At 42.5% G+C, this 12,694-nt stretch overlaps 1 protein-coding gene across 8 annotated transcripts in view; it reads right to left on the reverse strand.

Annotated features, from left to right (window-relative positions):
• Positions 1-359: 359 nt before the first annotated feature.
• Positions 360-12,694, reverse strand: part of DUSP16 (dual specificity phosphatase 16) — a 76,892-nt gene continuing 64,557 nt past the window's right edge. For all 8 annotated transcript variants that reach the window (XM_076344744.1, XM_076344772.1, XM_076344763.1 and 5 more), the window contains 3 exons: positions 8,960-9,119; positions 8,138-8,261; positions 360-4,590 (listed from right to left, as the gene is read on the reverse strand). In XM_076344744.1, coding sequence (XP_076200859.1) covers positions 3,414-4,590; positions 8,138-8,261; positions 8,960-9,119 — 1,461 coding nt within the window. In that variant the 3' untranslated portion in view covers positions 360-3,413. The remainder of the gene's footprint in view (positions 4,591-8,137; positions 8,262-8,959; positions 9,120-12,694) is intronic.

The raw sequence follows: 12,694 nt of genomic DNA on the forward strand, positions 1-12,694 counted from the left end.
TGCCACAGAAAGAGTAGCACAGCTGCCTTGGGAACAGTTTACTCACAACTGCATTAGACATTGTAAGACGTTAATGCAGAGAAGTGCCACTGCTGCTATTCAAGGGAGCAGAAGAGGTGGGGTAAACAGGAACAGGTAAGAGGCTGAAACTGTTACTGGTGCTGTAAAGTCACCGCTGCTTGCGACGAGCCGTCCAAAGCTACCCAATCTGTGTCATTCATTAACAGGCACGCATCTGCAAAGGATACACAGGATAAGGACGAGCTCCCTGCTAGTCCTGGGTGCTGGGGAGCAGGTCATACTGCAGGCAGGTAACACACGCTCCACAGCCAGAGGCAGACAGGCTCCTTCCTCAGCCGTTCTATATAAACAGGTACCATTTCTGATTTTATTTCATCATAACATACAGGTAATGCTCATGACACAACAAGATGAGAAACTCACATCTCTCTGAACCATTTAAACAGCTTGCCATACACCAAAGAACATTATATTCATATTGAACATATACACATTTCCCCTCTCGCATCATCCACTTTGCTTTCCAAACTTCTAAAAACCATTTCCAGCATTGTTCAGGCACAGGACACTAGTTCAGACAGGAGACAGGGCATCACCCTGCGCAGGACATGGGGTTAAGGCTTCCTCCTACAGGAACCCGTCCCCTAAAAATACTGAGCCTACAGCTTTGATTCATTCAGTGACTACAGCGTATTGGAAATCACAAGGAGACAGAAGATCAGATTTCAGTTCCTCAGAAGGTGATTAACCGAACAAAACCCAAATGTACATATCTGTATGTAAAGGGAGAAGGGGAGAACACACATGTGAAGGAGCACAAAAGACAGGAAGATTCTGTTTCTGCCTCTAGGGCTTGATTTGTGTTAACCCCCATTAACTGATTTAAATCAAAGACACAGGCTTTTACTGGTATCTGGCTGAGCGGAGCACTGCTAAACTATTTGCATACATATATACACACACAGAGCATGCATATATGCTGAAAATAGTTGTAATGTAATTGCTTTCACCTGATATGTAAACAGAGACAAGTGGCAGTATGTTTCATGAATAGCCAAGACCTGATATGCTTTCCCATGCAGTGTCGACCTATCCCTTGCCCAGACTATCCCTTCTTCCAGGGTCTCACACATACGGCACAAACACAGCCTCTGGATTCAGTTATTCCTGGTGCTGCCTCTCTCTCTGTGTCTTTTGCACTTTTTAGGATCAAGTGAATCAATACTGTAGCTTTCAGTGCTATTTTCAACAGTCCACTGTAGGAAATTAAAGTCACATCCTAGCCACAAAACAAAACAATGACAAAATCTTCTCCACTTTTCAATATAGTAAAACCTGAGATTTGAGTCACAAACTAGCTAAACTTACAGTAAAAAAAACACCAAACCAAACAAAACATAACCCAAGCTGCTGACTTGAATTAGGGCTTCAGTCTGCTGCTGACAAATCTTTTTTAAAGCTGTTGGCCAAGGGTATTTGTTACATATGATTTACAATTTTCAGCTGCCTGCACTGAAATGGGACAAAACAATATAGTTCCCCCCCATACGCACGTTCTGAGGGGTGCTGGGGAAGACTGAGATAACACATGTGCAGCTCCCATCGGAGCAGGAAGGATGAAGCTTTACGCTGTGCCTCTGGTACCACCCCTCGCTGATCGTAAACCTTTTGCAGCAACACGTGCACACAAAACAATTTGAGCAGCAACAGCCAAGGTACCGCAAGAACGGCGAGCTGGAGGAGAAGCAGCTGGTTCGCTGTCAAAAACAACACAAGAAGGGCTGTGCCTAATCTCCCATGGAACACCCCGCTGGCAGCAGGGAAGTGACACCTCCTTGAGCTGGCGCGTTCCCTGGGGTGGTGAGGGTGAGAACGCGGTACTGGCCAGCAGCAGCACAGCTAGAAGCGTCTGCAGCCAAATCACGCATCAGCACGCTGGGAAACTAAGACCCTATCCTGGGACAGAGGACAAGGGCCAGGATCAAGTTCCTTTGGAGCCGCGAGTGCAGGAGGTGAGCAGGCTTCCCATTAAAGCTGCCTCTTCTCAAACCCCCTTTCGTTCACACCACACTATGAGCTGGGACGCTGGAGGTCCCCTTCTGTTTTCCTTGGACAGCCAGCCAGACTACTCTTTCTCAGATGAAGTCAGCAAACCTAATGAGAAGCTTCTATCTCCGTAAGTCCCCCCAGTTTGAGTGAGGATGTTGGGATGGAAAAAACCCAGCCACCTGAGTTGCCCCTACCCCACAGGTGACTGGAACCATATATGAAGAGCAGTTCCTTAATGGTACTGCTCAGTTAAGCACAAAAGCCCATTTTTAGCTTTAAAAAACAAAAAAGCCTTCAAGAGCCATCTATTGAATTGTCAATTGGCAAGAACAGGATGTTGTGGTACTGTACCAGCCACTTCTCTTGCACGTAACCCTAAGTATTAACCACTCGATTATAGCTTAGAAGCCAAAGCAGCTACCCCTCTCCCAGAAGCCAGCTTAATATAAAAAATACAAATACTGCTTATTTTATGTTCAAAAGACTGGGGGAAACAGTCATAAGTATGGTTCGTTTGTCTTTTTAAGAACTGCTGCTGAGCCAACTGAAACACTTGTGCGTAGACAGCTTTAAAAAAAAAAAAATAATCAAATGTGGCTAATCGTTACTTGTTCACATTGCTTATGAACTGACTACCAGCATCTGGCAGCCATAAAGCCCAAGTTTATTTTTATATTTTTGAGGTACTGGGGTTTTTTTCTCTGAAGCAGCTCTCTAGCGAATCGCCTAAAGCCTATCCATTAGAACAATAGTTACACCAGTATTTACATTTGTCTGAACTGTGTGTTCAGACCAGCCTTGCTGTAACCAGTCCCTACATCCTTTGGAATCGCTCCCGGTCTCCCTTCTTACGGGAAAAAGGTCTCCCTCCAGAGGTTGGCTCAGTGTCAGGGCTAAGGTGCACTGGTGAAGACGAGGGGCGCAAGGAGGGGAGAACAAAACTAGCTTCGATGGGTAGGAGCGTGTTTCAGTGGAACCAGAGAAAGGGTTTGATACCAAGAGAGCTTCCTTTTTAAAAACCACTGAAAGGATGTGCAATCCATTGCATATAATTGCTTCCTCTGTCAGGGAAAGATCTTTGAAATGTTCTGCCCTTCTCCAGGGAAGGGGAGGAGAAAAACCAAGCGGTACGCTCGGTCTCCTCAGGCAGATGCTCACTTGTCATTTCTGTGCTGTATTAATCTACTCACTGTGTTCACACTGAAGCCTCACATTTCTTCCCTTCCCCCCCACCTTTTTGCACAAAGTTCGTTCTTTTCAGATTTGCAGGGACCTCTCAAATGCTGGGGGAGCGGCCTGGAGGAGGAAGCAGCTCCAATAGAGTCACACAAGCTTGCTGCCCCTCAAGACACTTCAATGATTTCCATGCTGCCTGAAAAGCTCGACTGACTGCCTACTTTCCCCAGTTCTTCTCTGGATCTGTTGTCTGACATGATGCTCTCCCCAAACTCCATCTGGCAGCTTCTGCGCTTAAACTGCTTTTCAAAAGAGCTTTCCTCATGCCAGCTGCGCCTGGAGTCACCTCGATCACCCTGCTTTGGCCTCCTGCGCACAGCACAGGCTTGGTCACAGCCTGTGGGCAGCTGACTACAGCTGTAGGCAGAGTAAGCAGCGCTGTTCCCATAGATGGCGGAGGCAGAGTAGAAATGTGAGGACTCAGTTGCAAAATACCAGCTGTTGGTAAGGGACGTAGCCGATGTCTGAGGAGCCAAGATGTCCGAGTGCCAGCCTTTGAGGCCCAGCCCAGCAGCAGACTTCGCCAAATGCTGCTGGCTGGTGGAGAGACCAAACAAGAAGTTTGTTCGGTAGTTGTCTTCCATGCTCCCGCTCCGGTGGAGGGGGTACAGGAGTGACCGCTGAGTGGTGGCACTGCTGCTGGCTCTCCCCAGGTGTTGCCGTTTGCTCTGGCTATCCAGCTGCCAGGTGTTCTGGGGTTTCTTGGGAGGGTTTGCTTCCTCTTTGTCAGGGCTAGTTTCTGGGGTCTGCTCCGAGACCTCCTGGACAGGGGAGAACTGACACAACTTGCTGCTGCCCTCTAAAGCAGTCGCGTGTTTGTAGTATTCCAGGGTGTCTTCGGAGGAGGCAAAGCCCTGAACCGATGCAGTCACACAGTTGTTACTTGCCGAGTAGGATACAGATTTGATATCCAAAGAAAAGGAGCGCTTCAGCCGGTTGCTGTCCTCCACCTTATCTAGGGAGACGTGCAGTCCGTTTATGCCCTGTACCAGTGGGCCATCTTCCAGAGGGGACAAGTGCCCGCGTGGTGCACTGCCGCAGTCCGTCGGCTTCTGTTCCACGATCTCGGAGGTAGCAGTAATGCAGAGCTGGTTAGTGGAGAGGCTGCTCTGCCCACCTTCTGGGACCAGCACGTGCTCGCTGCTTTTTTCCAAATGCAGAAGTTTCAGCTTACTAATATGTGCAGGCTGACCACTCTGGTTCTTGATCTTTTTCTCAAAGTCCAAAAGCTGGCCCAGAAAGTTGAAGTTGGGAGAAATGGTTGGCCTTTTTTCTTTCACAAATCTGGAAAGAGGGGACAAACAAAACAAGAATTAATTTAAGGACCTGCTGCTCAGACCTGAGATAACCCTAGAGCGATTGTTGCGAATGCCAACAGCCTAACCTTAACTTGTCAGGATGCCTGGACTGAGGTTCAGTCAAGCACAGGAAACATGGATGTGGAAAAAAAAAAAGGCAGCTTTTAAGCCAGATAATGCTGGATGCTCTCAATTCTCTCTGTAGCTTACTTAAAAGGTGGCTAAAAAAAGGTAAAAGGAAGCATTCTTTTTATCTCTTTATGATGTCCACAACAAGGTTTGAGGGAATCATTTTCTTTATTTTACTTCACCAGTGGGATCTCTGCTACCTTGGTTTCTGACCAGAGTTAAGAGCTCCTCAAGTTCTGCATGAACAGCATCAGAGGTCTAGCCAAGAGACCTCAGCCTCCCCTGCACTGCAGAAAGCAGACCACCTTCCCCACTATTCAAAGGGATGAAACCCCGTGTTCCTTTCACCTCTCTCATGCTGTTGTTATTGCAGTGAGTGCTTCCTACCCTGTTTATCTGTATCAGGGAAGACGCAGAGCTCTGATAGATGCTGACCTTATACAGCAAATGCCAGTGATTTCTACCATATACTGATATTACTGACCACTGGTATTACTGACCACTGATACGATCATCAAAAACAAAACCAGAAAAGAGCAAACGCAGCATTAAAACAAAAACATTCTCTCCAGCTCTGTAGGTGTTCAGCAGTAAAGGGCAACAGTATTACCAAATCACTGGAAGAGTTAACGTATTTTCGAGTCCTGTAGGAAGCAGCCTGACTCGCATACACGTGCCAATCTAAGCATGCACTTAAATACTCGGTTGAATATGGACGAGGTGCAATGCATACTTAAAATGTTTTCCTGAACCAGGACTCTAAATGTATGAAAGACTTAAGTATTAGAAGTCACGTTATATACTTCAAAGTTAAATACAAAAGCAATACTTCCTACCTGTCTGATTTGCAATATAGCTAAATAAGTACTCTTTGCTTTTTACAGGCTGTAAAACAGAAAGCTGCCCAAATCCTTCCTCCTCTTTTTTTTTTTTTAAAAAAAGCATTCCTGGAACTGTGAAGGTACCAGATGACAAGGGAACTAACAAGGGAAGAAACCTTGAAGAGCTAAATCTAGTACAAACACACATATAACATATCACTGGGAAAATTAATTATTATTAGAAGCAAAAAAATCTCTCTGGGGATGTGTACAGAAGGTGAGTGTCCAGTCATTAAAAACAGCATGAAAAAAATTCGAAGGTGTACTTGTGCATATATGCATACACTAGCACAAATGCAAGCAAGCACATGAAAAATACCAAACAAAACTTGCATTTTATTTTTTTTTTAAGTTGCCAAACAACAATCAATAGCAGGAATAGTGGAGCTGACATGATGACCTGGAAGATCAGATTGCGCAAAGTGATAGTGGAAACTTCCACCATGAAGTGCCAACACTGGCAAATGGAGAAAACTAGTAAAAGTCATCTCAGAAGAGATCTTTTAGGTCGATCTCCTAGCATTGAACCTGGGGGCTTTTATTCCACTGTAAGCAATTCACTCACAAGAATTCATTAGTCTTAATTCATTCTTTTCCAGTCAAAGCTAGTTGTACTTGTTATTGGATTTGTTGTTTAAAGCAAGATCCTTCTGGACAACACTGCAATTTCTGGCCTGTGTTCCGGTAGCCTCTCCCTTCCACTTTCTCCTCGTCTCACCCCAAAATATTGGGCAGTCCTAAATTTAAAACTAGCTTTTTAAAAAATGAAAAGGGTTCAAAGAAAGTCTGCTGGATTCCCCCCAACAAGTTTTAAGGCTTTGCAAACTTTCTCATTTCAAAATGCACACTCTTTTTTCCAATTGGAAAACATGCATAACATTTAATTTTTATGTTTGTTTCCCTTGGATTTTCCATTATACAAAAGAAAATATTAAAAACATTTCTTTCCTCAGATCTTTCACTTCAAGTAACAGTGTCACCTTTTTATTTTTGTAATAGTGTCAGATGAAGGTTTTATCTAATGACTTTCATTAACTCAGAGAAAAGTATTTTTCTTTCAAGCTTAGCCAACAAGAGATCCCAAACCAATGAGTGAAATGTGCTGCAGACTGTCCTCACTAAGCCGTATCAAAGGAAATATAGCAAAACATAATCTGTATTTCACAGTAGCTGTTCGGTATTAACAGTGCAAAGTAAAAAAAGGCCTAGGATGATTAATCCTTTGCACTCAATTGACGCTTCTGGTTAAGAAACAAACTAGAATTTAATGCAGAGATTTCCCAGAGGAATTTAGAAGCAGCACTTTAGAAGTTCCCTGAAGCATGTGCATTTTAGAAGTGTTTAGTACTCTACAGCTTAACCTCCAGACCACTACAGCCTGAGACCAGACAGGTTTTTTTAGTGAATCAAGCTCATAACTTGCACAGTATCCATCCACATCCACTAATTCATCCGTATTATCTATACCTGTATAACTGTGAGTTTTCATCTATGCCTCTTAACCAAACCTGTTTCACCATACATGTTGAAATTACTGCACAACACTGAACTGTCAGCAGGCTCTAGTAAGAAACGGTGGAAAATTTCTAAAGGCAATGGGAGATGGTTGTAGTTCAGGCACCTCTTACATGCACTTTTTTCGCTGCATACATAATTATGTTCATCAGCTTAAAAGAAAATGCCCCATGGAAATCACGCTCCACAAGGGAATATCAAATGTTCACGTTATAGCGATGCGTCAGCTGTGCCAACTAGCATATAAAGCCCATCAAAAAGAAAACCATCATTTTCTGTACAAGACAACAAAGCAGGTTGTTCAATGAAATAGAGAAGTCATGGTAAACTGCAACCAAGCCACCTGGAATCTAGTGAAGTGTTCACAATCGAAGTACAGAAACGTGGGATTTGAAAGGTTAAAAAAGGGGGGGTGGGGGTGGGAAGGTGGTCCCACAAAAATTCCCTGATGCCACAAAGAACCAATACTTTCCGGTTGAGTTTAATAGCAACAAAGAAGCTTTCTTAATTCCTAGACATTTCACCTGCAGGCAGTTCTTCGAGAGCATTACCAAATACCAAACTGAAATCAACAGCTCCAGCCTAGCATGTGTCATAAGCGTGATTATAAATATCCTCAGTTCTCTTTCCTTAACTCTATCCACTCCATTCTCTCTCTGACTTGCAAGATATTGTTTTATGCGTGCTATAGCTGTGTGTGTATATGTATGTACATACACACACATTTAATAAGCAGTTTAAATTCCATGTATTTGCCTACTCAGAGCAAAGACCAACACCAGCATTTTGCAGGTGGGGAATTAGTATTAGGTGTGTGATGTCTACACAACACCACTAATTTGTTTATGGAGGAAGCCTACTTTTAAAACCGGAGTGTGCAGAGGCTAGTGAACTACCGGATAAAATAACATGTCTGCTTCTACCCTTGGTCATATAACCTTTTATTCTTCACCTGAAAAACAAGCCAACAGGCAGAAGAATTAATATGAAGGGAAGTTTTCTCCTTACCTGTAAGCTTCGTCTAAGGACATATCCATTCTCTTCATGATATATGCAATAGCAATTGTGGCAGAGCGAGATATTCCAGCTAAACAGTGCACTAACACACAGCCATTTGATGCTTTTGCTTTTTCTGCATAGCAAAGAAATTGGCAAGTGTCACACTCAGCATCATTATACCACCATGAAAAGTTCGCAAAGAAAGTAATGTTATGTAAAATTGTTCAAAACTTCCAAATGAACTGCTAATTGCAAATCTCATGGAAGCTTTAAACAAAAGTTACTTATTTTCTCTAGTACTGTATAGCACTGAGTATAGAAAAAGCATGCGACTACACACAGGAAACATACTGCAGTTACAGCATACCGCATTTTAACGTGCACATAAACAACCCTATTTAAATGTCTGGGAAAGGTGATTGTTTCTAATTTTATATGCAAGTAAAAAGCAAGCATTCATGATGGAACAATTTGGCCAGTTCAAATTTGGCTAGCTCACTTCTCAGAGCTGAAGACAGGATCTGTATATCCCATTTTCTAATTCGCTCTCTGCAGGCATATATCAGGCATCTACTAGGTTGCCAGAAAGCAGAGCTGTGCTCTTAAAAAGTGTCTTTGTTCCATAAGTGCTGGAACACACAGGGGCAGAATCTCCGTACGTTATTTTGCTTCTGTGCTTCTAAAGTAATGGTGATCATGTACGTAGATCCTTAGGGTATTTTCATACCACCCAGAAAGCGTTCAGGTCTTCTCCAGCCAAAACAGCAAGGCAGACACACACAAATGAATCCAGAAACTGTTCTAGAGAGAGAATTTAAATTTTCTTCTCACCTATAAAATCGACTGATTTATCCAACCAAGGTAAAATTTTCTCACAAAAGCTGTCGTTCACAGGCACTCTCAGGAAATGGGATTCCGGAATAAAATCAGGCTTTGGACAAGTATTGCTGGCATTTAGTACGTAGCCAATATCATTCTGCTGCATCAGCTCCTAGGAAAGAGAAAGATTAAGCCTCGAGAAGTCAAATGGTACCTTTGGCACATTACAAAGAAACTATGAACCCAAAGCACATCATAAAGCTAAAACCCAAACTGGAATTCATGCTGGAATTGCTCTAGCTGTATTAGGGGCATTCTTTTTTTTTGGGGGGGGGGGGGAGAAGGCACTTCCTCAGCTTTTAATTCTTCAAACATCTTTTAATGAGTCATCCAGTGTGTCCAAATAACATATGGACTGCAAAGCACATACAAAGTTAACAAAGAACAGAAATAATGGTAGAATACCTTCTGCTACTATGCAGCATCACTCCCAAGAGAATGAATTGTTTGCTACTTTGGTTTAAATTCTCACAGTGCAAGCTGACAACATAACCAAGCACTTCCCATACGTAGTTTGCTGACCCGAATACATGTTTTCTGGATCACGTATCTAAGACTGAGGTTGCCCCACCACAGATATTGATGAGAAATATGAAATGAAACTGCTGCCTCCTGCAGTCACCTCTTAAAGTGTCTGGGACTTCCTTGTTTCTAAGGCAACGTGCAAAACTCACTCAAAACCTTGAGATAAAGAGCTGAGTAAGAGCTGAAGGCCTTGAATTAGACCATTTTCACACAGCACTAACTGCAGTTTTACAGGAGTTCCGCTTTGTGGGTTACGATTTAGTTGCTCATATTTCAGTTTTCAGTCTTTAGTGCTCTTGCAGCATCTCAGAGATTATCACAGCAACAAAAAGATTCAAAGCATAAGAGTCAACTGGGCTTTTAAAATAAGTCAATTTTCAAGATTGCAAATAAAAAAAAAAAACCCAAAAGAGACCTCTTTTCTGCACCTTGCCATACTTTTTGTATTTAGAGTTGTGCAAAGTAGCATCTGATGCAGTAGGTACCTTAGTGCCAAAACATGTGAAACAAGTTCTAGATAACTAGAGATGGCTCTACCAAAACCATCCAGTCTCCTGCAAGTAAGCATCTTGACACAGAAAAGCAATTAAGCAGGTTGGAGTAATACTGATCAAACAACTTTTCTGGTTCAGATATGATTTGGCAGTAAGTTACATGCAATACTATGCTTGGACAGTAGTTGCACTGAATACAAACATTGGGGAGCTTTTGGCCAGATTTCTATGAAAACTAATGTCTGAAACTAAACTGAAACAGAAAAAAAGCCAAAAAAAATCCGATTTTAATCCTGTTGCTTTTATAGCAATTATATAAAAAAGAAAAGTTATGTCAATCCATGGGAGCAATGGCAAGAAAGAATTCTTACACTGCAGGTTTCAACTGGAGGACTACCAGTATGAAAATACAGCCATGAAGCCAAACGGTTGCTTCTTCCCCATATGTATTTTTTCTGCAAGCATAAAGATGTTTTGGTGAAGAGAAACAGGGATATAGCTATTTAGCTGAAGAGCCAGAACTCACTCTAGTTCGAATCAGAGCAGTTTAAATAATGTGTGATATTTCGTATACAGGTACACCACATGCATGTTACAGTGTGTATGTAGAAGGGATGAATACTCACAGACACACGTATACGCATGCATAGATTAAACGTTCAGTGAGAACAAAGGACTGCAGAGAAGAAGGGAATCTACCTCAGTCATTTACAGAGGGAAGCGTATACAACTGCTACTGGCTGCATTTTAAACAGGGAATTTACACGAATCTCTGCTAGCAAGCTGAATTTTGTTGCCTGGAGCAAAACGAGCAGCTCCTCCAAACTTTCACCCAAAGTCCCTCACATCAGCACATTCAGAGGTGCCTGAAGGTGTGGGCACCTTAAACTAATGAACATACATTATATCATAAACATACCCATCCAAGGGGAACAGGAGATGACCAGTTACTTGCAAAGCAATCATCAGAAATATAATTTGCAGCAATGGTCAAAAAAAAAAAAAAGAAAAAAAAGAAAAAAAGAAAAGGGCTGGATGTGTCAAAATAAGTTCTCAGCCTTACTGCTTCTTACCCTGCTAGGTCACGCTCCCAGTAAAGCTCAGCTTCTCATCAATGACAACAAATTCCAATATGTCACTGATTTCCCCCTCTCCCTTCCTTCACGTCTCCCCAACTCAACCAGCAAGCTCCCTTCAGCCCTGCATGCCTTTCATAGCCTACTCTGTCGTACCTGCCTTTACTATATTTAGCTCTCACACACCGATAGACCTAAAAGTTTAGCAGGAGCGCTGTAAGGAAGTAGGGGAATATTTGAAATTATCCAGAGAGGAAAGGTATTGGGAATGGGGTTCTTGGCACAGGGGACTAGCTATCGCTAGACCTGCGGTATCTCACGTGTGCAAGGGAGATTCCCAGTCCCCAGCATCTCCTGCCTCACTGTCCTGGGCTACACAGCTTTCCCCTTCTAGGATCCCAAGCTCTTCATCATCAACTTCCGTAAAATAAGTATCTGCTTTAGAGCACTACGTTGAAATACTGCCCCCAAACCACCTCACCTGCTGTTGTCGCTGCTTCAAGGTGAGCAAGGACCAACTGGAATAGCAGGTACAAAAGTACCTGCAGGGTCATGAACATTATCATGTATAAAGGAGGGAGGCGATGAAGGTATCACTAACAAATGGACTGCCATGATGCATGTTTGTTCAGAATATAGCTAAGGGGAGGCTGATGAATTTAGAAGAAGAATAGAAAACCTTATTATTTCTTTTAAAGCATAAGCGCTGGTGGGCCGCACAGTCCAGCCATCACGATTCCACAGTTATGCAAGGTTTTGATGTGGAATTGATTATTCAAACGGGAACGAGAAGGCTGCAGATGCCAAGACTGAAATCTTTGAGCCAAAAAAGCACCCAAAAACGTGTTAGTGCTTGTCTTTGAGACTAAGGCTAAAGAAAGAAGTTATGCTTCCTTCTGTTCTAAAGTATCAATCATTCCCTGTGCAACATGCTCCAATATAATAACCGTAACAGTGCCTTCATTGTAAGGCACCCAAGAGGAAGAAGTGAATTAGGGTGGGAGGAAGATCCAGAAATCCTAATGCTAACAACTTCGTGAAAAGAAGGTAAATGCTCTTTTGTCAGCTTTTTTATGACTCGTTTAATCTGAAAATTAATGGCACCCTAAAATGTTATTTTGTTCCAGGAAATAAAATCCAGGTCTGGAAGAAAAGAAAGAGAATAGTTATGTAAGTAGCAAAGCAGAAAGTTTTACAGTTTAAATGCTGGTACAAAACGTGAGATCTAAGTAGGAGGCTCATTCAGGCCCATAACCACAACATGAATTTTTCTCTGTTATACTAACTTTCAGAAAGAACACTGTCACTCCTGTCCTGTGTAGGTTAGAATTTAGTTTGTCTTTCTTTCACAAAGATCAACAAAGGTCTCCTGTCAAAATATGTATCCTCTTGGCGATGCCACCAATATATCACACTGAGACCCAAAAAGTGAAATTAACTTTTCTGTTAGCCAAAGTAAAGCTGTTAATCGTGAAAAAAGTCGCATTTTGTAAATATGTGCATTTAGGTAAAGCAGCAGCACTGATCACCAAATTACTAAAGAACATGTGGAAGTGCCAGGTAAGAACTTTTACAAGATTTTTAGTATTTCA

This window comes from Aptenodytes patagonicus, chromosome 1, assembly GCF_965638725.1.
Source record: "Aptenodytes patagonicus chromosome 1, bAptPat1.pri.cur, whole genome shotgun sequence".
In the NCBI taxonomy this organism is placed as follows: domain Eukaryota; kingdom Metazoa; phylum Chordata; class Aves; order Sphenisciformes; family Spheniscidae; genus Aptenodytes; species Aptenodytes patagonicus.